The sequence below is a fragment of the Miniopterus schreibersii genome (assembly GCF_964146895.1).
Source record: "Miniopterus schreibersii genome assembly, chromosome: X".
Classification (NCBI taxonomy): domain Eukaryota; kingdom Metazoa; phylum Chordata; class Mammalia; order Chiroptera; family Miniopteridae; genus Miniopterus; species Miniopterus schreibersii.
In genome coordinates this window covers 72,610,584-72,636,217 of record NC_138104.1, presented here as the reverse complement: position 1 = coordinate 72,636,217, position 25,634 = coordinate 72,610,584, and the positions used below count along the sequence as shown (strand labels likewise).

The window sequence follows — 25,634 nt, the reverse complement described above, 5'->3', positions numbered from 1 at the left end:
GCCTGTGTATTGAGTTGGAGGAGCTGTTTGTTCTTAGGTCTTCTGTCTTTGTCCCTAGCTTGGTTGAGCTGTTTGAACAGGGCACTGCTGCAGGGCTTGATTAGATGTGCTTGGGTGCCCCAGGTAAGGAGTATTCCTATGGGAATGAAGAGAAAGAAGGCAAATTAGACATGGACTTAGTGAATTAATTTTACTTATATTAAAATTAATTAAATCTCCTTATATGCATTCTCATCAATTATTATACATAAGGAGGTTTAAAATAAACACATAGGTATTAAAGGTATTAAACATATGACAGGATATTGAATGTCACAAATATTAAAAAATTATTTCAAAATAATGCAACATCCATTTCACCTCTGAACTTAGCAAATTGTCAAATTTAATTCTCAGTACTCACAGGATACAACAGTGCAGGCCCTGGCTTATGATGCTGGGTATAGGAATATGGCAATATGTGGCAACTTGTAGGATTCCGTGCAAGGCAGATTGTCTAAAATGTGGGCATGGATTTATTCAAAAAGTTTGTCATACCATTATTTTTTATATTTCAAAAACCATGTAGGAGTAGAGATAGATATATTTGGTTCAGTATAGGCAAAGTTGAATTTGAAGAAAATAATAGTGACCTAATGTCAACCATAAAACTTCACAGTTCAATATTGGATACAGAACGATCCCAAGGATATAAAAATGAAGGTGAGCCCTACCAGGTTTGGCTTAGTGGTTAGAGAGTTGCCCTCAGTCCTTGGGTTCGACTCTGGTCTAAGGCAAGTACCAGTACCTAGGTTGCAGGCTAGATCCCTGGCCCCAGTCAGGGCATGTGCGGGAGGCAACCAATGGATGTGTCTCTCTCACCTCCATGTTTCTCTCCCCCTCCCTTCCACTTTCTGAAAAGCAATGGAAAAAATATCTTCTGGTGAGGACTGGAAAAAAAAGAAGTTGATATGCAAAATGTGTTGAAAGTGGTTGGGATGTGGGTGATTACCCTTCTTTTGTCTTTTCTCTGTCTTCACGGATGACTACAATCAGAAGCATTTCCTTATATCCTGAGGAAAAAACAATGGCGGGAACACATGACAAATCTCAGGGGGTTTTGTAAATTAGCAGGCCCAGTGGACAGGAGCAAGGAAGCAGTTGGCCTTCACCATGGAGACAAAAGAGTGAGGATGCTGGAGGACAGACAAAACAAGTGGATCTCCTATGTTGAAAATACAATGTTAAACAAAATCAAAGCCAAAAATATAGCTCCTGTCCTTAGGAAGGTTACAACATGGTGGTTTCCTTTGAGATAGGAGTCCCAGGTTATTTCTGATTTCTAAGTTATGAAATACGGCATATTCACTCCTTATTTTAAAATATTCTTTAACATTGATTTCAGAGAGAGGAAGGGAGAGGGAGACAGAGAGAGAGAGAGGTCAGCTGTCTCCAGCATGCCCCTTACTGAGGATCAAGCCCAAGCTCCCAAGCAAACACACAACCCCCACCACTTGTGTCCCGACCAGGAATCCAACCTTGACCTCCAGGTTCCTGGGCCCACATCATCCACTGAGCAACAAGGGCCCCGCACATGTTCACTCTTTAAGCCCACATAAACTACTAATAGGAGAAATGAATAACAATTTTCAAATCCTTTCTAATGATTTTGAGGACAGCTAACTCATGCGAAAAACCTGAGTTTAATAAAGGATGTGAAGTCGAAATGCAATAGGCATCTCCTTCTGTGTGCAATGCGCCTTTACGGATGGGAAGACCTGTAAGGAAATTTATCACAAACTATTAATGGTCATCGGTGGGTGAAAAACTGGTTTAGATTACTGTGTTATATGTTACCGGTCCTCCAAATATTCTACAGTGAGGTTTGACTGACTAGGGTAACTGAAAAATACACTGATAAAAGCCAATGGGAAGAACATTCAAGGAATCAGAAATACAGGACGCTAAGGAACCAGGGCCCCAAGTTTTGAGAAGGGACCACGGAGACCAGAGCGGTTCAGCCCCGGAAGGAGCAGGCCAGCTCCGGCGCGGACACAATTGACCAATTCTTCCAGCAATGGCTCTAGGCCGTTTTTTTCACACAAAAGGGGAGGGGGAAGGAAAATTTTGATGGCTCGACACTGCCACCTGCTGTCCAGAGAAACTCGGAGCCATCATTCTTGGAAGAAAATTCCTGTTTTTCGCTGGAATTCCAAGAAAGTAGGACAGAGAATATCTCAGGTCACCATACCCAGTGACAACTATGGTTAGAAAAGGCGGGGATGAGCCCCAGAAACCAGTGCGGACGAGACCAGCGCCGCCATCTTCCTAAGTCCCGCCCTGGGAACCACGGGCGACTTTGGGGCACGTCCCTTGTCCCAGAATGCACCCTGCCGCCGGGGCTGCATTCCCATTGGACAGTTCTAGACCTGCGCCTTGTGGGAAACTGAGGCCACTGCCAGTCTGGAGGCCTCTCTCAGCTACCAGTTTCCTCTGAGGTCCTGTTGCAAACAGCCAGCTGATGGACAGGGCCTGTGCCTCAACTGCCCAATCTGTCCACGTATGGCGCTGTACCCATTCCTGCTCACCTTTCACCTACCCCAGCCTGTGAACACCCTGCTCCCTTGGCACAATCACCTCCCTCCCCTCAGCCCTCATTCTTGAAGAACCTCCTGGTATTACCAGGGCCCAGAAGCCTGACTAGGTCAGCCCTGGAGACTCCGACCTCAGGGGTGTTCTCCTGATCACCTGAGCGGCACCTTGCACAGGGGTCATGCCATGAAGCCCCTGTCCCTCCACGATGGCCACTGCCAGCATTCCCCTCTGTCAACACCTCACCACTGTGCAAGGCTCAGCCGGCTCCCTCTAATATCCAATTAAACAGACTTCAAAGTCTGATGGCCTCTAGTGTGGACCCCACAGCCTTCCTCACCTTCCAGCAGGGCCAGCCTTTCCCAGACTACCAAGTCGTATAAATTACGGCTTTCTGTATCTTTTCTCCCTGTTCTGTTGCACCGCAATAATGGGTCAACCCTGCTGTATGTGAGCACCTGAGCAGAGGATAAAAATGTTTAACCTTACTGAGTTGTCCTAAACCCATGAAAATGACACCATGGCTTCTACCTGCCTCACTCATCCTACCTACATTACTACCTCACCCTCTAGCAACCCTCTTCCATTCTGATGCAGGAAACAGGAGCAATGGGGGTGACTTCTCAGAGCTTCCCAGACACACTGGACCTGTTCTGCGCTCACATTCTCTGCTGCTCCTGGGCATGCCTGCTCCTGACTGCAGCCAGCCCTCCCGTGTGCTCAGGATCCCATGTCTTCCACCTGCTCAGGGGCTTCACTCCTGCACTTAGCATCACTCCTCTCCCCTGAACTGTCACTGAGGAGGAATGGAGAGGTAGCAGAAAGGGATATCTACTGCAGTCTATACTTCCTAGAAGCTTGGCTTCCAAGGAATCGAGACATGGGTATTAGAAGCAGAGGGCTGTTTGCTTTTCACTATGTTATATACTGTCCCCAAAACAAGACAGAACACGCCAAGATGCAGGTAGCTGAAATGCCATAGGATCCTGAGGATGTGGAATAGATGACAAGAGTGTGGGAGATTTGGTGTGAACCTCATAGAAGATGATTTACAGTGAGGACAGATGCGCATGTGTTTCAAGCAGCACTGGGTCTGTTAAAAGATCCCATTCTCTCGCCTGCCTCATTCTTTTTTTTTTTTTTAATTAAATACATTTTTATTGATTTTAGAGAGAGGAGAAGGAAGAGAGAGAGCGTGAAATGATGAGAGAGTCATTGATCGGCTGCCTCCTGCACTGCCCCTGCTGGGGATCGAGCCCGCAACCCGGGCAAGTGCCCTCACCAGGAATCGAACCTCGATCTCCTGGATCCTAGATCGAGGCTCAGACTCTGGGCCATGACTGCGGGGCCTGCCCCATTCTGTGTCCTGATCCTGGACAAAAACCTTCAGTAGAGGCTGGCAAGGAGGCTGGCAGCAACCTCCCTGGGCTCCACCGCGCTTCCCTAGAACCCTCTAATAGGAATGCAGTACCTGCTCCGGTTAGCCCCTCGCCGGGCCTGCTCTTCAGGCCCCGATTGCCCCATCTTTTCCTAGTCGTTGATTATAATATACAGTTTTCTACAAGATTTTTTGTTTTGTTTTGTGTTTGTGTGTTTTTTAGTTTGGACTTTTGCTCATCAGCATTTTTCTATGTCATTAGCATTTCTCAAAACCAGATTTTCTGATCACAGGTGAACTCGTGAGACAGATGCTGGTGGTCCATTCCAGTGTCAGACACTTGAGAAGATGGGGACTCTCCACCAAAAGCCCATCTCCACATGGCCACCACATCTTAGTGCAGGCAGGGGATTTTACAAGGAGAGAGAGGGAAAGCAGAGCAAAGAATTCAAGGGGAGGGGGTTGAAAAGTTCTCTTCCTGGTGGCCAGTCCATCCCCATAAGGATGTTGAAACAGGTCAGGTGATGGTCTGGTGAGTGTCACCCTGGTCTTCGTCCTGGATCTATGGCTGAAGGTCAGCAAACCTCTGGGAACTGGGATGACTGAAGGTCAGAGTCTGTATCTTCTGAAGGTGGTTCTTAGGATTCTTGTACAAACAGGCTGTTTATCTACAAGCTACATTTACAGGGAGAATGTCAAAAGGATGGTGGGGTGGGTTACAATTTCCTAAGGTTACATTCCCAAGTGACAGCAATCAGAAGAATTTCCTTTATGCCCTGAGGGGAAAATAATGCAGTGACTATATCACAGATCTTCTCCGTGGGTTTTGTAAACTCCGGGCCCCACTAGACAGGATCGAGGGAGCAGTTGGCCCTCCCCATGGGGCCAAGTCAGGTTGCTGGAAGACTCACAAAACAAGTAGATTTCATACAGGTCTTCTGTGCCAAACTCAAGTGATCTTTGGTGTGGAAATGGTAGAACAATTCTGGTAAGTGGGAGTTACCGCTGTAATGGAAGCCCTGCCATCATCTGTTTCTTTGAGGTAAAATCATCTCTTGGCTGCCCCACACCAACCCCTCCAATGCTTGGCCCCTGCCATCTGTTCTGAAGAAGAATTTTGCTCCCACAGCTGGCACCTCTCCCTTTATGTGTGGAGTTTAAACTAATGTTCATGCCTGGGCGACCTACTGAATCCGAATCCGTGCAGTAGGACATTTTTGGTAAGAGAAAGCTCAAGCCGCAAATGAGCCACATTATAGAAGAGGGTCTACGTGTGCTAACACCGCTAGTCCATAAGCACAGAAAAAAATGTGCCTTAGGGCCTGGGAAGGCGAAATCCCCTCTGATGTGTTGGGTACTGTGAACTTTCATTTGTTTTGGGTCTTTGAGGCCCTTTAGTGGGGAGTTTCGTCAGGGGAATGGAGTCAGAAAGAACAGGGATGAAAATGACACGAGAGGTAGATGAGCAAGGGCCTTGCCAGCTTTGGGCCACAGAGTGAAACCGCGCAGGAAAACAGGTCGCTCTCGATGTGACTGCATATACTTTTCATTTTCTGGGAGGATATCTCAGAGGAAGGGATCAATGTGCTTTCCTCATGTATATCTCCTTCACTGAATGTCCCTCCAAGGCACTCGTGAGTTCTCCACCACAAAGCAGACATGGGTGATTGAACAGATAACTGTTGTAAGTAAATTTGAAGAGTGCCTTTTACCACACTCGGTCTCCACGCTGGGAATTGTGTACAGACTACACACATCACAGGGAATACTGGAGACAGCAGCCACGGCGAGAACATGAGCTCTGCAAGGGCCCAGCTACGAGCTGCTGGGTGCTCCAGGCTGGCCTCCACCCCGTGAAGCAGATGCTGTTACCACCCTGGTTTTACACCTGTGGAAACAGAGGCACCCAGGAGGACTCGCTTGTTCAGGGTCTCAGGGCTCCTTACAGAGGGCCCCAAAGTTCAGTCAGACACTGCCGATTGCACACTGCTTTGCAGGATGCTTTTCTGCCCCCAAAACGAGTATGAAATAGGAGAGTCTTCAGAAGAGGGTCAAAGAGCCAGCCAACTTTTCAAAGCGCGTCAGAACATACTTATTGCTCACCACAAAGCGCTAAATGGAAAAGGGGGAGAAGCCAGGTGGGAAGTCGTTCATACAGTGTGATCCCAGGATTATTAAACAATAAGTATCTCCAAAGAGAAGAACCTGAAAGAAATCAGATGCTTGCTCAACTATTTAAAATATATACACTGAGAACACACTGCTACACACAGTTTTCCCCTCAGTGTTATTGAGAAATAATTGACACACATCACCGTGTGACTGTCAGGCGTGGAGCGTGATGGTTTGATTTTCATATACTGTGAAATGATTACCACGGTAGGTTCAGCGAACACCTATCTTCTCATGCAGATACAATAGAAAGAAGTAAATATGGACAACAAGAAAACAATTTCCTCCTTGTGATGAGAGCTCCTAGGCCTGACTCCCTCAACCCCTTCCCCGGGCATCCTACAGCAGTGTTAGGTAGTCGTCCTGTCGCAGTTACATCCCTCGTCCTTATTTAGCTTATACCTGAAGCTTCTGCCTTTGGATCACCTTCCTCCAATTTCCCTTCAGCCCACCCTCTGCCCCTGGCAACCACAAGTCTCATCTCTTTCCCTGGACTTTTCTTTTTTTAAAGATTCCACATAAAAGTGAATCATACAGGATTAATCTTTCTCTGACTTATTTCACTTAACATAATGCCTTCAAGGTCCACCCATATGCTTGCAAACAGTAGGATTTCTTCTTTTCAATGGCTGAATAATATGCCAGTGTCTCTCTGTGTGTATCCATATACATATATGCTACAAATTCTTGTCCACTTATCCATCAGTGGACACTTAGGTTGCTTCCTTATCTTGGCTATTGTAAAAAATGCTGCTATGTCATGAGGATGCAGGTATCTTTTCAAGCTTCTATTTTCTTTTTGTTTCTTTTGTTTTGTTGCTTTTTGGGATATATTCCCAGAATCTGAATTGTTGGGTCATATGATAGTTCTATTTTTAATTTTTTGAGGATCCTACATACTGTTTTCCGTAGTGTCTGCACCCATTTACATTCCCACCAAGAATGCACAAGGGTTCCCTTTATTGCACATCCACACTAGCATGTTTTTATTTCTTGTCTCTAAAAAAAAAATAACACATAGTTGATATGCAATATTTTATCAGTTTCAGGTGTTCAACATAGTTATTCCTTTTTTGTGTACCTTATGAAATGATTACCAGAAAAAAGTCTAGGAGTGATACTTACTGGACTTATCTTCTCGTCTTTTTGATGGTGACCATATTAACAGGCATTAGGTGGCATCGCATAGTGGTTTTCAAAACAATATTTTTATTCATTTTTGGAGAAAGAGGAAGGGAGAGGGATAGAAAGAAAAACATTGATGTGAGAGCAGAACACCAATCAGTTGCCTTCTACACGCCCCTACCTGGCATAGAGCCTGCATGTGCCCAGACTAGGAACTGAACCAGCAGCCTCTTGGTGCAGGGGATGATGCCCAAGCAACTGAGCCATGCAGGCCGCCGCTTGAGGTGGTTTTGATTTGCATTCCCCTAATGGCTAGTGGTCTTGAGCATCTTTGCATGTACCTGTTGAGAAATGTCTATTCAGGTCCTTAGCTGATTTCTAAAAGGGTTATTTGGATTTTTGCTATTGAGTTGTACGAGCTTTTTATATAGTGTGCACGTTAACCCCTTGTCACGTACATGGTTTGCAAATACTTTTTTACCATTTCTTTTCACTTGGTTGATGGTTTCCTTTGCAGCGGGCACTCTTTTCTTGATTTTTGAAAATACAATGGTGAGCAAAAAATGTAGCCCAGGTCCTTGGGAAGATTACAGGTCAGGGGTTATTTTTGATTTCTGTGTCAGCCTGTAAATATAATTTTTAACTCTTTTAGACTACTTTTATGAATAGAAATGAATGAAAACATGTTCAAGTCTTTTCAAATGATTTTTACAAAAGATAACCAATGTGAAAAATCAATGTTTAATAAAAGATGTGGAAGTGACTATGCCATAGGAATGTCATGGTGTTTACAAAGCACCTCCTAAGGTGCTTAGAAATGAAAATCTCTAAGAAAATTCATTACTAAATAGTATTCACGGTCAGTGGTGGGTGATGAGACTGTGGTTTGTTATAATATTTCATCAGTCCTACAAATTTTCTATAGTGAGGTTTGAGTGACTAACGGATCTGAAGAACATATGGATGAAGGGTCAAAACAACTTGGGGAAAAGCCCTGAGAGCCATTCCGGGAATTGGAAACACAAATTGCATAGCCAGGGCACAAAGTTTTCTTTCTAGATACCACCTAAGGGAACAAAGAGGCCTCCAAGTCCGTTGGGCCAGACCAATCACCTAAGAACAACACCACTTTTTGTACAAAAACGGTCTCATCATTTTTTTTCAAGCCCAGCGGGCGGGGGAGACGTAAGCAAGCCGGAGGGAAAGAGCAACACTGCCACTTGCTGACCAGAGAAACTCAGACACAGGATTTTTATAAGAAAACTCCTTTTTTCGCTGGATTTCCAAGAGAACGGGACAGAGACTATCTCCGGTCACTATACCTGATGACAGTTATAGTCAGGAAAAGGAGGAATGAGCCCAAGGAACCCGTGCCAAACAACACCAGCGCCGCCATCTTCCTTAGTCCCGCCCAGGGAACCACAGCTACCTTGGGGGAAGTCCCTGTGCAACCAGGGCACAAAGTTTTCTTTCTAGACACCACCTATGGGAGCAGTGTGGCCTCAAGGTCAGTCAGGCTCACTAAGTCCGTGAAAAAATAGTGCCATTTTTTTCACAAAAATCTGACCTGTCGTGTTTTGTTTTTTTTACATTTATCTTTATTGTTGAAAGTATTACAGGTGTCCCATTTTCCCCCTTATTGACCCCCTCCACCTGGCTCCCACCCCCTCCCCAGGCCTTCACCCCATTGTGGAAATCAAATCAGGTGCTGGAGATTCAAATATGGCACCTGCCTGCTGGCTCTGTGGGGTGAGGGCTTGACAAAGGAACGATGGCCTCTGCCAGCTCTTCCGTCTGGGAGAAAGCTGCCCTTCCAGTTCTTCCCCCTCCCCCCCATTTTAGGCAGGTTAGTTCCTCCCCCAATGTGCCAGGTTCCTTTCAAGCTGCTGCGGGGCCCTGGAGCTCAGAGGGAGCGCGTCCCAGCGAGTCCCTGCCCGGGCCCTTTAAGAGGAGCTGCCATCCTGTCGCTCAGCAACAGCCCCTATTGGTTTTCCACAGCCTCAAGTTGTGGGGACTGTTTTCCCGACCCTGGAACCCTGGGCTGGGGGGCCTGATATGGGGCTGGGACCCCTTCGCTCCTGCGGAAACCCTCCACCGCAGAGATACCCCTGCGGGTTTTACCCCGCAGCACAGAGTGTGGGAGGCCCACCGCCTCTCCCTGATCCAGCCCTGACCCGCCCGGTCTCCGCCCCTCCTACCGGTCTCAGTGCTACTTCAGCTCCCTGGTTGTGGGGCTTCCGTTCAGCTAGATCTCAGGACGTTCTGAGTGATGGTGGTTCTGTATTTTAGTTGTGATTTTGAGGTGGTTGTGGAAGGCCTAAGGTACTGGGTTACCTAGCAGCCATCTTGTGGTCTGGTGTATTTTTTTTTTGAGAGCAAAGGGCGGGGGAGAGGTGAGCTGGCCGGGCTGAAAGGAGCAACACTGCCACCTGCTGGCGAAAGAAACTGAACCCGGCCAATCACACTATAAATGAGACCTTGGGGACCCCTGACTGAACACAAGGGGCACTGTGGAAACAACACAGAAAATGACGGATCACGCCCTGGGAATCTTAGCTACACTGGAAAGCGGTCCTGGGACCCCAAATGGAACCGCCAGAAGACCAGGCTGCGCCCTGATTGGTCAGTTCTGGATACGTGCTGGGGGTCCCACTGAGGTTCCTGCCCTTCTTCCAGCCCACCTACACCAGAGGTTTTCTTGCAGACAGTGTTGGAAACTTAGGCCGAGGGACGTGACCAATGATGTCCACGTGCTGTGGCCTGACCGCCGCAGACACCCCACCGCAATGCTTACAGGAACCTGACCAGTCCCTTGGCCATCCCCCTCCGGCTCCCCCATTCCCAAGCCCTGAGAGAGCTCTTTCTATGACACAGGCTCAGCCCTCATTCTTCTGCACCCTCCTGGTAACCTCAAGGTCCACCAGCCTGATCCGGTCAACCCGGACACTCTAGGTTCTCAAGGAAGTTTTCCTTCTCCTCCCCTTGTGTCCACCTAGCTGTAGTCATTCCCTGGGCATCAGGACACCCAGTGCAGCTCCGTGACGTCCCTTCCTACCTTTCCCTCTCTGATAACCTCTGAAGCCCGCCCGGGTCAACCAGCTCCCTTCCTCTAATGCCTCTGCCTAGAGAGCCTTCAACCTCTGGGGTCTTCCAGTGTGGACCCCACAGCCGGTCACTGTCCACGGGCTTGAAGGCTAAGTGGGGGCATTTTAGGGAGCTGTAGGAACTGGGCATGGTTCTGAGGTAATGATAGAGGAGAATGCTAGAAACGGATATCATGGGTTCCCTTGACCTTCGGCGGGCGGGCGGGGGATGCAAGCTGGGGAGGAAGTGAAGAAAGTCCCTGAGCAGGCTAGGCTCGTGGGCCCTGAGGTCATTAATGGGCCCAGAATGGTTCCAAGGAGTGATGGCCAAGGCAGAACATTTCAGGAGGCCCGCTGGTTCAAGACTAGGGAGGGGGAGGGCAGGAAGAGGATGAAGACGCGATTAGTACCGATGCCGCTGGTGGGACGCTAGGGCGCCTGGGGCAGTTGGGGGACAGGACCTGGACAACACGGGTCCCATCTGTAAGCTGATCGGTGGCAGCCCGAGCCAAGACAAAACCTCCAATACACCCTGGCAGGGAGACTGGCAGCGAACTCACTGGGCTCCGGCGCGCATGCCCCGAACCCGCCAATCGGGCCGCAGCCCCGGCCCCCTGACGTGCTTCCGGTTAGGTCAGGCCCCGTTGCTGTGGTTCCGAGGGCGGCCCCGGGATGCGGCCTTGCTGGGGCCTTCTTGGAAGGTTCTCTTCTGTTTGCAGAAACCCCCTCTCATTTTATTTGAGCTCCGCAGCCTTGGGGTCTCTTACTTGGTGCGAAATGTTCCGGCAGAAGACGGGTTTTCCATACAGTTTGTGCCCTTGGGTTTCTCTGGACGGCAGAGGGCAGTAGTGCATCGTGTTCCGCGCCACGCGCCTCTTCCCCGCCCTTCGCGCTCGAAAAAACTTCTCGCAGTTTTTCCCTTCATTGGCCGACGCTGTCTGGGCCTCGGCGGCCTCAGCAGCCATCTTGGCTGACGTGCTGCTTCAGTGGGTTCAGCGGTGAAAACTTGTACTGTGTACACGGGAACGCTTTCTTTCCAAATCCCCTTTTCTTCTGAGCTGCTGCCTAGGTCGCTTAGCAACGTTTATCTCTGCTTCTCTGAAGGAGTTGTCATTGCGCTTCCCCAACTGGGGGTTTCTGGGCCTTTATGAATATATGCTTCGGTTATGACAGTCACTCAAACCGCACTGTAGAAAATTTGGGGGACAGATAAAGTTATTCAAACCACAGTCCCATCATCCAATAGTGAACATTAAGACTATTTTGTGCTCAGTTTCTTAGAGATATTTCATCAAACACAAGGTGTATTTTAAATATGGTAAGGCTGATGCTTGTGTCATGACTTCAACCTCTTTTTAAACTCATTTATACAATGTGGAAGGTCGTTTTTACATTTTTAGTTATCTGACTGAAAAATAATGCAGACATATTGCAATATGTTTGAACGTTTCTGTTCATCTTAAATTGAATATGCAATGACCTATGATCCAGAGATAGCAGCACAGCCCCTTTGGGAGAGCAGGGCTGTAGTGCAGGTCTGCTGCCCCTTCCCTCAGCATTCGGGGGAGTTCTTGGCATTTAGTGAATGTTCAGTAAGTATTGTGAAATGTTTCCAGAATTTACTTTCGCGGAGATATATATATTTTCTATCTTTAGTCCTTGATTATAATATGCCAACTGTTTTGTATCGGGGTTTCTTTTGTTTTGTTTTTTGGCCCTTTGCAAGTCATCATTTCACTATGTCATTAGCATGTCTTAAAATCAGATCTTCTCACCTCAGCCTGTTCAGTTTGAAACCAGACACAATGGGTCCACACAGCCTGTCGCTACTTCAGCCAATTAAGTGGAAACAAGGTTGAATCAAATATGAGTATTTATTCCATTTTTGCCGGCAAATGGGAGAGCAGTGGCATTTGTCCACACAAAATCGGCTTTTATTGTTGCTTTCTGGTTTCAACAACTGTCGATACATTGGGAGTCTTTCCAAAAGGACCCTAACCTGCAGCATATTCACTTTATAGAACTTCTATTCTCCAATGCATATAAGGTTCTTTGGTCCAGTGGTTAAAAACTAATCACCCTAGCCTGACACCTTGGATGACTGATTTGGGCCATGTAATGAGCAGCAGGGGGCATAAAGAAGAATACAGTGAACATGGACTAAGGGGCCTTGTGACTGACATAGACATGCTATAAGAATTGGGAACACGTACATCTGAGCAAGACTGGTCTGACTGCAATGGTCTTACCCCAAGTCCACATAATACTTCTGATGCTGCTTTAGCAGGCCTGTCACATAACTGAAAAAAGCCCCATATTTCATACGAAAAGTTTCTTTCTTTTTTTTTTATTAAAAACTTTAAAAATTGATTTGAGAGAGAGAGACGGAAAGAAACATCAATGTGAGAGAGACACACCAAGTGTTTGCCTTCTGCACTCGCCCCAACCAGGGCAGGGGATTGAACCTGCAACCCAGGTACTAGCCCTAGGCTGGGAATGGAACCCTTGATTTGATCCTTGGATGCGCAGGCAGATGCTCTAACCAGTGAGAACATAGGCCAGTACATAAAAAATTTTATTTTAAAGAGTACTGTACATACATAATCTGAACTCATTTATAGTGACAACTTCTTTGCCATAGGGGATTCCTTTGATTGGACATGCAGATCCTCCATAATACTTTCTTCCTGAAGGTCTCTTGCAGGGCCTTGGGCCAGGGCTCCAGGGAACTCCCTCCCAGTTCCAGCTCTGCCAGCCTTCCCGTTTTTCCTCTCTGAGTCTCTGCTTTCTGGGCCTGCTGTTTCCTCAGTTCTAAGAACACTCAAGCTAAGCTGTTGGTTGAACAGGAGGGCACATCTAGGGAAGGGTGTGGTGAGAGCCCCTGCTGCCAGTACAGAAACTCCTCTTTTTTCTGGTTTGTATTGGAATTCTTTCCAGGAAACGTTTATTTTACTTTGACAAAGAGTATGATATCCCCTGGACTACATGGTCTCTGAGATTTCCTCTGTGCTCAGTCCCACAGACATGACAGGGAGCATGGAGAGGAATGAAATTATAAACATGAATAGACCGGGCTGCCCACAGGAGTACCGGGCACTAAAATGAGCTCTAAGCCTAGGTCCCCAAGGCTCTCAAGTTACTATCCCTGCCCTAGTGGTAATGAAAACATTATCTGAAAGCCAAACTTCCATCTTTTTTAAAGCCAATGTATTTTGGCTCGCTTATTCAAAACACTAGGCTGTACCCTGGGGTATATAAGTGACGGACTGCAGCACCACTATAAAAATGAAACTATAGAAATTTGAGTCTGTTTTTTAGCTTGTTGAGTTTTCCATGAAATATCTTTTCCGAAGAGCAAGTCTTACTTTTTCCTATATTTGTCAACTAATGGCATGTGTGGTTGTGTTATTTTGGCACAGACACCGTATTTTGTAATGTAAGGATGAAGGGAAATTCTTTAGTCCGCCTAAAATTATGATTCCACAGTGTGTGCTGTTGGCTGTTACAAAATCATGCCTCTGAGATTTCCTGAGCATATACTATGTGTCAGGCACCCCACTAAGTCCTTTGTATGTAGTGTGGTGCCATTGGTGACAGAAACCTTACCTGGCAAGGTAGTATAATTATCCCCATTTAACAGATGAGAAAGAAAATTGCTGCTTAGATCACTGTTCATGGGGTCTGTATAACATGAACCCTATGATGACTGAGGGGGAGAGGCTTCCCTGGAATCTCATAATCAGGAATACTGATGCCTTGAAATGTTCGTATCCACCCAGTAGTGGACTAATTCATGCAAGTGATCCTGTAGAGCTGTTTGCTTTGGATGCTAGAAAATTAGGGTGAAATTAGTGGTAGAACTTGGGGAGAAAAAAATCTAGTAAAAGGGGTTCAAATAGATGTTAATGGCTTCATTCAGCTGACATTTGTTTCCATAAGAACAGGTAACTCTGAGCTGATGCCCAATGCAGGTTGTACAGGGAAAGGGGAACAGGGCCATGTATAGCAAAAGGGGGTGAGAGGTCTATGTACAGACAAAGTTGAAGACAGGTCCATGACTGCGATTCCTCAGGTTTCCATTTCTTTTAACTGTCACAGATGTGTCGTTGGAATGGCTGGGAATTGGTTCAACTTATTTATGCCTCTTGCTTGGATCCTTGGTGCAGTCTCATTCCCTCTTCTGTTGGAAGAGTCCTTTGAGAGCTGTTTTTATATGGTTTGTTGTTTGTTACATATTGAGTGTTATAGGAGCTAACAAACAAGTTGCAGCAGGGATGAGAATAGAAAGGAAAACTGAGGTCTATTTTAATGAATCTACAGTATTTCCTCTTAGACAAGGTTTACTCCTGGACAAGTGTAAGTCCTTTCATCATAAGCTAATTTTATTTCTGATAGCAAAGCACAGGGATGTAAAAGTTTTGGGAATTGTGTCAAGAAGGCTCTCTTGGTGAGTTGAAGCAATCTGTTTCTTGGTTGATTTTCATAGCTTGGATGATCTATTCAGACAGGACAGTGCCTCAGGTCTTGTTTAATGTGATTGGATGCCCCTGATCAGGAGTTTTCCTATCAGAAGGAAAAAAGAAACAAAAAGGAAAGAAGATGTGGAATTAGTGAATTTACTTCTATCTAACTTCATTTTGTTTTGTTTTTCCTGTTTTTAATCTTCACGGGAGGATGTGTATTTTACTTCACTTTTAGAGAAGAGGGAGGGAAGGAGGGAGGGAGGGAGGGAGGGAGGGAGGGAGGGAGGGAGGGAGGGAGGGAGGGAGGAAGGAACTTGGATTGGTTGCTTCCTCACTCATCCTGACCAGAAATTGAACCCTTGACCCTTCGGTGCATTGGAGGATGCTTCAAGGAACTGAGCCTTACCAGCCAGGGCTCATTTTGTTTTTTAATTACGTTTTCTGTTTTTTCTTATTTTCTTAAGTACTAATTTGAAAATTAATTCTTATATGAATTGTCATCAATTATTTTACATGAGTATATATAATAAATAAGTAGGTATTAAACATATGAAAGGATATAGAATCTCACAAACAATAAAAAATTATTTTAAAACAGCCCTGCACAGGTAGCTCAGTTGGTTAGAACATCATCCCCATATGCCAAGGTTGAGGGTTCAGTCCCCATACAAGAATCAACCGATGAATGCATAAATAAGTGGAACAACAAATCGATGTTTCTCCTTCTATAATCAATAAAAAACTTAAAATATAAAACAATGTGATATACTTTTCACCTCTGAACTTGGCAACACTTTAAAAAATTGTGAGTACTTTCAGGATGCAATAATGCAGGCCCTGGCTTATGTTCTAGCTTAAAGGAATGTGGCAATATGTGTCAACTTGTAGGAATCTCTGCAATGCAAATTATCTAAAATGTAGGCATAAATTTATTCAAAGCTTGTCATACCATTATTTTTCATATTTCAAAAACCATGTAGGAATAGTGGAAGATGCATTTCATTCAGGATAGGCTAAATTGATTTTTAAGAAAATATATGAATGACCTAATGTCAACCATAAAAACTTCACAAGTGCGTATTATATACGGAACTATCACAAGGAGGTAAAAATGAAGGTGATATGCAAAACATGTTGAAAATGGTTAGGTCATGGATGATTTACTCTCTTTTTCTTTTTTCTTTTCTCTGTCTTCCCAAATGACTACAATCAGAAGAATTTCCTTTATAGCCTGAGAGACAAATAATGGAGCGGATATATGACAAATCTTACTGGGTTTTGTAAACTTCTACGTTCACTGGACAGCATCAAGGGAGCAGTTGGCCTTCACCATAGCAACAGTAAAATAAGGATGCTGGAGGACAGACAAAACAAATGGATTTCCCATGTTGATAATACAGTGTTAAGCAAAAACAAAGCCAAAAATATAGCTTCTGTCCTTAGGAAGATTACAGTATGATATTTTCCTTGGAGATAGGATTCAGGGTGTTTCTGCTTTTATCTCAGGTATGTATCTATATTCCCTGTTTTAAACTACTTACACTTTAAGGAAGAGAAATGAAAAACATTTTCAAGTCTTTTCAAATGATTTTTAGAACACCTAACTCATGCTAAAAATCTAAGTTTTAGAAAAGATGTTGAAGTCACAATGCAACATGAATCTCATTGTATGTGCAGTGCAACTTTATGGATGAGATCTCTGAAGAAATTTATCACAAATTATTATTAATGGTTATCAGTGGGTGATGGAACTGGTTTAGATTACTTTATTATATTTTATCAGTTCTCCAAATTTTCTACAGTGGGGATTGAGTGAGTAGGGTAACTGAAGAATATATTGATAAAAGCTCAAACAACTTGTGGAAAGCCAGTGACAAGAGCATTCAGAGAAGCAGAAATAAAAAATGCTAAGCAACCTAGGCTTCAAATTTTCAGTAGGGCGGCCAAGGAATGGAGTAGTTCAGCTTGAGAATAGGCCCCAGAACAGAAAGGAAGTGCCAATTCTCTGTGAAATTGCTCAGCTTAGTTTTTTCAAACACAAAGGGAGAGGAATGGGGACATTTAATGGCTTGACACTGCCCTCTGTTGTCCATAAAAACTCCGCACAATCATTCCGAGAAGGAAATCCCTGGTTTTCACTGGATTTCTCATAAAAGACGACATACTTTGTTTCAGGACCCACTACCAGGTGATGGTTATGCTCTGAAAAAGCAGAGAGGAGCCCGATAGACCCTTGCAAACCTGCACCAGTATGGCCACTTCTTTAGACCCGCTCTCAGAATGATACAGCAATAGAGGCCGGAAATCCTACCCCAGGGACCAGGGACCAAGGAAGCCATGGCCCATGTTGCCCTAAGACTGGCAGGTTCTGGGCCTGCCCGCACCAAAGCGAAGTGAAATTGGTGCCACTTTCCCACCCAATCTCTCCTAGAATTCTGCCGCTCGTCCCCCGCATTTCAAATGTCAGGTGATGGAGAGGAACTGTCTCACGAATGTTCCAGCCACTCCATCACCCTACCTTCAGGGCCTGTAAAAATCCTGTGGTCATCCTCTCTAGCTTGTGATCACGGTGTTTCCATGGCATACTCACCGTCCTCCTATCAGTTCTCACTCTTCTGAACCCTCCCAGTGAGCTGAGGAGTCACATGCCTGACTCAGTGAAGTCCTTAATCTCTCCGACTTCAGGTATGTTCTCTGCCCTGCCCATGATGATGCCCTGGGCACCAGAAAACCCCACATCCATCAATGGTGTCCCTTTCTCAGCTTTCTCCACTCATATCACCTCAAAACCATGCCAGTTCCTCCACCTTCCTTCCTTTAATGCCTCCCTTTTTTTAAAAAAAAAAATATATATATATTTATTGATTTCAGGGAGAGGAAAGGAGGGGGAGAGAGAATAGAAACATCAATGATGAGAGAGTCATTGATAGGCTGCCTAGCCCACAACCCGGGCATATGCCCTGACCGGGAATCGAACCCCGATCTCCTGGATCCTAGGTCAATGCTCAACCGCTGAGCCACGCCCGGCTGGGCTAATGCCTCCCTTTAGATAGCCTTCAAGCTGCGTGCGGGGGCCACCTGGGACTAGCCCCCACTGGACTCCTCACCTTCCACCAAGCCAGTCCTTACCCACATTACCAAGGGCTATAAATTCCCCCTCTGACACACCTTGCTTGCTCCTTTCCATCCCCTCCATCGTCTCCTGCTGTGCCCCAATTAAGGCATATATCCCTACCTGTACCTGAGCACTTGAGTATTGATGACAATTTAAGCCTTACTTAATTTTCTTTTTTAAATATATCCTTATTGATTTCAGAGAGAGGAAAGGAGAGGGAGAGAGAGAGATAGAAACATCAATGATGAGAAAGTCATTGATCGAGCCTGCAACCTGGGCATGTGCCCTGACAGGGAATCAAACCCCAATCGCCTGGATCCTAGGTTGATGTTCAACCTGAGCCATGCCTGGCCAGGCCTTACTTAATTTTCTTGAATCCATTACTAGAAGAACATTGATTCTCACTTTCACCCTCATCCTACCAACACCAGTGCCTTACTCACTAGCAGCACTCTTCCATTCCAATGATCTTCCCTAATAACTTATGCAGAACAGGAGCTATGAGGTAGGGCTACTCACCTCACATTCTCTGCTGCTCCTGGGCATGCCTGCTCCTGACTGCAGCCAGCCCCCACCTGTGCTCAGGATCCCATGCCTTCCACCTGCTCAGGGGCTTTGCTCCTGCACTAATCAACCCTCTCCTGAAATATCACCTGTTCTTTGTATATTGGACCATCCCACAACTAATGGAGGAAACCCAACCCCCTTCCTACATGTCATTCTGCAGCTACTGGCACATTAATGGATGACGTTCAAAGCAAAACTGTCTCAGCTTCTCCTGAGACCATTTGCTCCTCAATCCCCTTCAATAAGGCTTTTGAACCTATCACTCTGCTGAAACTGGTCTACTCAAGGCCATCCTTAATATCCATATTTCCTGATCCACAATCAATTTTCATGCTCATCTTAGATAACCGCTCTGATGCCTCTGGCACCTTTACCCACTCCATTCTCTATCACTCTATTTATCTCTTTTGGAAAGAAGAAAGAGTCATATGACAACATACTCTCCTGTTGTTCTCGACAAGGTACACATTCCACAGTATGCTCCATTGACCTGCACAAAGTATGGGAAATCTTGAGTCAACATGAAAGAGAAAACACAGAAGAGAGCATCTGTTCCAGTCACTGGGGGACGACCTGCAGAAGCAGTGACAGGCAGAGATCAGAGACCTCAGAGAACGGGGGTGAGTCAGGAAGTACATGGACCATTCACATGCTTGCACCTCACCTTACTTACCAGATTGGAAGCAAACTCAGGGCTCCTTTGCTCTCCCCATTCCGGCTCAGAGGGTGGGCCCCGCTGATGAAGATCAGCACAGTGGGGCAGAATAAATAAACCAAAGGGCCCCTGCATCTGAGGGGCACCCGTGAACCTGGGATGTCAGCACACCATCCCCACACGCTCCTCTTGTACCCACATCCAATCTGTCCCTGTGAGAGGGAGCCTTGGGGTCCTTGCATCCTCCTGCCTTTAACCCAGGACAACGTTTATCCAGCATGCCATCAACGGACCCCTAAAACATCACAGCAAGAGGAGAGGCCCAGCCAGACTCACCGAGTGGAGGAGCTGATGAGGGCTGTCACTGACATGAGCAGGGTCTCAGCAAGGCCGTCCTTCCCTCCACAGGCCATGCCAGGCTCCTGTCCATTAAACGACAGGGGCCTTCACTCCAAGGCCTGAGTCCTGGAACTGGGCTTCAGGAAAAGGTTTCCGGGGCCAGGAATGGAAGCCTGCGGGAAGGTGCAGAAAGTCAGTATTTTTATGAGGAGAAGGCGGTGTTTTCCTTCTTATTTCTTTAGAAGGTAAATCGTGCCAGAGTCCTCCCTAGAGCTGAGAGGCTGGGGTGAGAATCGCAGTAGTTGCTGACAGACCCAGAGTATGTCCCAAGATCTCTTGCTCAGCCTGCTGTGTCCTCAGGGAACCTCCTCTTCAAGGGGGACGCTGCCCTCATCTCCTACACAACTGGGCCCTGAGCAGGGGCACTGCCTTTTGTCCAGGGAGAGCAGCAATCAAACCCTCCTGGTGATGGGCAGGTCTCAGGTGTCCACTTCTGGGCACCTCGGGTGCCCCTGGCCCCTTCAGTGCGTTTGCCACAGAGGAGAGCCCATTGAATACTGCAGACCAAGAATTACATGTGAGAAATGGGGTCAGGGGTGACAGGCTCACTGTACATGGGGCTCCGTGACTTAGAAGACCTTTCATCCCATTGCCCCATTTGGTTCCCGCACCTCAGAAAATCATACCTTCTACCCCCTTCATCTTAAGGAGACGAAGTGCACTGAGGCTGTACAGTCTCTCAAGGGGACAGCAGGGTCTAGTCCCAGAGAAGCCACAGGAATCTTGGGTCTCAACCTGGTGACCTAAAGGGTCAACTTGTAGGAAGGGCTGGTTCTACTATTTCCAGTCATGTCCCACCTCATCCCCTTTCCTCATCTTTTGCTGTCTCACCTCTGATCCTTACCCTCGGAAACAGGGGTAATGAGCTTTAGACAGACAGAGATTGCCCTACAAAGACCTTGAGTTCTTATAGTGCCTGCCTGTAGCTATGGCAGAAATCTCTTGTATACTGGACCCTGTTCCTGCTCTGGAGAGCATATGCCCCCAGTTATTTCACGGTGACCTGAGATCTGTGGCCCTCGGGTAAGATATTGAAAGACTCGAGTCGTGTTTCTCCCTGCACTTCTAACAACCCACCATAACTTTTGTGGTGACCTGGGACTAGATGGATACCCCACCTTTGCAGGGGCCAGAATCACAAGGGAGTTCTTTTCTATGGCCCGGCCCTCTGTTCCTCCTCTGAGGGACCCCAGAGCACAGCCTCATCACCACCAGATAGGAGTGATCGAGGCCAGTCTCATCAACAGGGCTTAGATTGACAGGTGCTTTAAATCCATCCAAGTCCAGGACGCAGAGAAGACAAAGCTCTTCTAGCTTCTCATAGCTTCTTGGGCTTCTGTGGCCCTGAAACAAGAAATGTCTTTGCAGAAGATATTTTGTATGAATCTCGGGGCGAGTCAAATGCTCATGTCTCCAGCTCCTGCCATCACTCCAAGCCCAGGCTCCTTGCATCCCCTGCCTTCATCTTAGGACTGCTGTCTGATCTACCAATATAACTCATCCTCCTTCTTATGCTTCTTTTTCCAAATCTTCCCAATTCTTCTACCTGGATTATCCTCTTCAGTTAGTTCATTCAATCTTTATCTCTCCCCCGATATCACCTACTGAGGCCTTTTACTTGGGTGATATTATGTCTTTCAACCTGTTGCTCCCTGGGTCACAGAGGTAAGAATGGGTGTAGGAGTGAGGATGGGGGTCTTCCTGCAGATCCTGTGCTGCTTGAAAACCCTGTTCCTCCCTCCTCAACTTAAAGCATCTCCTCTGAGGCTCATGCCTTAGGGATTTCTGGTGCCTGCATCTTCGGGTGTTCTGTCTTGTTTGGGGGACAGTAAAAAACATAGTGAAAAGCAAACAGCCCTCTGCTTCTAATACCCATGTCTTGATTCCTTGGAAGTCAAGCTTGTAGAAACTGTAAATGTGAGTAGATTTCCCTTTCTGTTACCTCTCCATTCCTCCTCAGTGACAGTTCAGGAGAGAGGAGTGATGCTAAGTGCAAGAGTGAAGCCCCTGAACAGATGGAAGTCATGGGATCCTGAGCGCAGGTGATGGCTGGCTGCAGTCAAAAGCAGATATGCCCAGGAGCAGCAGAAAATGTCAGGACAAAAACAGGTCTATTGGTGTGGGAAGCTCTGAGCTGTCACAGCTCATTGTCCTCTCCATTGGAATGGAAGAGGGTTGCTAGTGAGTAAAGTAGTAATGTAGGTAGAATGAAGGTGACAGAGAGAAGCAATGGTCTCCTGGTGATGGGTTTTAAGATAAACAATTCAGTAAGGCTTAAATTTTTGGCATCAGTGTTTAGGTGCTCAAATATAGGCAGGGGTGTATCTCTTACTGGGGAACAGTAGAAGAGTGTGGAAGAGGGAGAAAGGAGCTAGAGAGGAATGTTAGAAGCAGAGTTTATAAGCCAGGGTAGGCTGGGTAGGGTGGGGCCTGGTGGATGGTGAGGAGCGCTGTGGGGTCCACACTGGAGGCCCCTAGAGGTCGAAGGGTTTCTAAGCAGCAGCATTAGAAGAAGGGACAGGGTGTTGGAGGCGATCAGAGAGGGAATGCTAAGAAAGGACATCAATGAGCAGCGCTGGGTTTCCTGATGCCCAGGGCATGACTATGGGTAGGTGGACACAACATGGGAAGAAGTAAAACCTCCTTGAGCACCTATAGTGTCTGGGATGACCAGGTCAGGCTCCTGGACCTTGAGGTTACCAGGAGGGTTCAGAGGAATGAGGGCTGAGAGGAGGATGGGGCCTGTGTCATAGTAGGAGTTCTTTCATGGCTGGGGCCAGGGGTATCAGGCAGGTGATAGGGAGGGAATTGGAAAGGGTCCTGCATGTGTGGCTGTGGCAGTTGGACCACAGGAACTGGAAATCACTGGTCTGGTCCATCGGCCTAAGATTCCAAAACTGCAAGAAAACCTCTAGTGTGTGCCCAATGGAAGACTGGCAGGGATCTCAGTAGGACCCTCTGTGCACATCCAGAAGTGGCCAATCAGTGTGTAGCCCCATCTTCAAGAGTTTCCTTTTTGGGTGCTAGCACTTCCTCATGGTGTTGCTGTAATTCTGAGCGTTTGACTATGAAAGTGGCCTTACTGGGGCCTTTGCATTTATTGTGTGATTTTCTGTGTTCTTTCCATAGTCCTAATCAATTTTGGTAGCATATTCCCAGGCTCTCTGCAAAAATCTTCCAGGTAAGACGCTTTTCTTGTGTGATTGGTGGCATTGTTTCTTTGGTCAGCAAGCGGCAGTGTGGCACTTTGCAAGAATCCTGCTCACTTCTCTCCCACCCTTCGCTCTTAAAAAAAAATGAAAGAGCAATTTTTCTGAAAAAAAAAAAAAAAAAGTGGAATTACAAATCAAGAAAATCCTGGAAGAAAACATAGGCAGTGAAGTCACAGAAATCTCATTTAGTGGAATTTTCACAGATACATCTCCTAGGGCAAGAGAAACAAAATAAAAAATGGGACTGAATCACACTAAAAAGCTTCTGCACAGCAAAAGAAATCAGCTTCAAAATACAAAGGAGCCCCAAGGCATGGGAGAACATATTTGCCAAGGATGCATCTGATAAGGGGCTAATTTCTAAAGTGTACAAAGAACTCATACAACTCAACAACAGGAAGACAAACAATCCAATTAAAAAATGGGCAAAGGACCCAAATAGACACTTTGACAAAGAGTACATACAGATGGCTAAAAGACGTAGGAAAAATGCTCAATGTCACTAATTACCAGAGAGATGCAAATTAAAACCACAATGAGGTACCACTTCACAACTGTCAGAAGGGCTACCAACAACAAATCAACAAATGACACGTGCTGGCAAGGGTGTGGAGAAAGGGGAACCCTGGTACACTGCTGGTGGGAATGCAGAGTGGTGTAGCCACTATGGGAAAACAGTATGGAGGTTCCTCAAAATATAAAACAATAGAATTGCCCTTTGACCCAGTAATCCCACTCCAAGAAATATATCCTAAGAATCCTGCAACACTAATCACAACGGATATATGCACCACTATGTTCATAGCAGTGCAATTTACTATAGCTAAGATCTGGAAACAGCCCAAATGCTCATCAGTAGATGAGTGGATAAAAAACTGTGGGACATCTACACCATGGAATACCAAGCAGCTATAAAGAAGAAGGATCTCTTACCCTTTGGGACAGTATGGATGAACCTGGAGAATATTATGCTAAGCGAAATAAGCCAGGTAGAGAAAGACAAATATCATATGATCTCACTTATATGTGAAATATAAAAACATAATAAACTGATGAACAAAATAGATTCGGTGACTGGAAGCATGTATCACACTGAGGAAACTCTGAAGGTCGCAGGTGGGTTGGGAGAGATTAAGCAAAGAATCTATATACATATATGCATAACCCATAGACACAAACAAAAGTGTGGGGAAGGTCCAGGGCAAGAAGTGGGTGCAAGGTGAAACGGTTCAATGCAGAAAAATGGGACATCTGTAATATTTTGAAAAATTAAAAAAAGATAAGAAAATGGTCATAAAGAAAAATGACCCAGCCCAGCCGGGCATGGCTCAGCCATTGAGCCTAAACCTAAGATCCAGGTCAGGGCACATGCCCCAGTTGCAGACTCCATCCCCTGTCAGGGGCGTTCAGGGGGCTGCTGATCAATGACTCTCTCATCATTGATGTTTCTACCTCTCTTCCTTTCCCTTCCTCTCTCTGAAATCAATAAAGATATATTTAAAAAATAAAAAAATAAAAAGCAATGCTTATATATAAATTTATTACATTTAATTTTTTAAAATATATCTTTATTGATCTCAGAGAGAGGAAAGGAGAGGGAGAGAGAGAGAGAGACAGCAATGATGAGAGTCATTGATCGAGCCTGCAACCCGGGAACATGCCAAGACCTGGAATGGAACCTGATCGCCTGAATACCCAGTAGATGCTCAACCACTCAGCCACGCCCCGCCGGGCAGGAATGCTTATGTAATAAGTTAAAAAGAAAAGAAAAAGAAAAATGACCCAAAAAGGGCCAAATTAAAACAAAAACCCAATAGAAAACTGTTGGTATACTATAATTAAGGACCAGTTAAAGACAATACACACACACACACACACACACAAATATCTATACAGAATATACATATCATATATATCATATATATCATATATCATATCATATATATCATATATATATTATATATACACATTATATCATATTATATAAATATATATCCGCAAAAGTAAATTCTGGAAACATTTCACAATACTTACTGAACATTCACTAAATGCCAAGAACTCCCCCGAATGCTGAGGGAAGGGGCAGCAGACCTGCACTACAGCCCTGCTCTCCCAAAGGGGCTGTGCTGCTATCTCTGGATCATAGGTCATTGCATATTCAATTTAAGATGAACAGAAACGTTCAAACATATTGCAATATGTCTGCATTATTTTTCAGTCAGATAACTAAAAATGTAAAAACGACCTTCCACATTGTATAAATGAGTTTAAAAAGAGGTTGAAGTCATGACACAAGCATCAGCCTTACCATATTTAAAATACACCTTGTGTTTGATGAAATATCTCTAAGAAACTGAGCACAAAATAGTCTTAATGTTCACTATTGGATGATGGGACTGTGGTTTGAATAACTTTATCTGTCCCCCAAATTTTCTACAGTGCGGTTTGAGTGACTGTCATAACCGAAGCATATATTCATAAAGGCCCAGAAACCCCCAGTTGGGGAAGCGCAATGACAACTCCTTCAGAGAAGCAGAGATAAACGTTGCTAAGCGACCTAGGCAGCAGCTCAGAAGAAAAGGGGATTTGGAAAGAAAGCGTTCCCGTGTACACAGTACAAGTTTTCACCGCTGAACCCACTGAAGCAGCACGTCAGCCAAGATGGCTGCTGAGGCCGCCGAGGCCCAGACAGCGTCGGCCAATGAAGGGAAAAACTGCGAGAAGTTTTTTCGAGCGCGAAGGGCGGGGAAGAGGCGCGTGGCGCGGAACACGATGCACTACTGCCCTCTGCCGTCCAGAGAAACCCAAGGGCACAAACTGTATGGAAAACCCGTCTTCTGCCGGAACATTTCGCACCAAGTAAGAGACCCCAAGGCTGCGGAGCTCAAATAAAA

General features: G+C 45.8%; 1 protein-coding gene, 1 long non-coding RNA gene and 1 pseudogene across 10 annotated transcripts in view; 1 reads left to right on the top strand and 2 right to left on the bottom strand.

The window, feature by feature from the left end:
- LOC308550835 overlaps nucleotides 1–16,090 on the top strand; it is a 47,386-nt gene extending 31,296 nt beyond the window's left edge. The window contains exon 3 of the long non-coding RNA XR_013997973.1: nucleotides 16,006–16,090. This is a non-coding gene — a long non-coding RNA (uncharacterized lncRNA). The remainder of the gene's footprint in view (nucleotides 1–16,005) is intronic.
- Nucleotides 1–25,634, bottom strand: part of LOC308551015 (high mobility group protein B1 pseudogene) — a 535,482-nt pseudogene that overhangs the window by 64,594 nt on the left and 445,254 nt on the right. The window lies entirely within an intron of this gene.
- Nucleotides 12,306–25,634, bottom strand: part of LOC308550831 (uncharacterized protein) — a 109,553-nt gene continuing 96,224 nt past the window's right edge. For 4 of the 8 annotated variants that reach the window (XR_013997967.1, XR_013997971.1, XM_081125127.1 and 1 more), the window contains 2 exons: nucleotides 19,466–22,841; nucleotides 12,306–14,892 (listed from right to left, as the gene is read on the bottom strand). Coding sequence is in view for 1 of the 8 variants with exons in the window: in XM_081125126.1 (XP_080981252.1) it covers nucleotides 22,664–22,841 (178 nt within the window). In the remaining 7 variants the exon portion in view is untranslated. Of the gene's footprint in view, nucleotides 14,893–16,064; nucleotides 16,147–19,465; nucleotides 22,842–25,634 lie in introns of all 8 variants that reach the window. The other 4 variants (XR_013997969.1, XR_013997970.1, XR_013997966.1 and 1 more) reach the window with 3 other exon arrangements.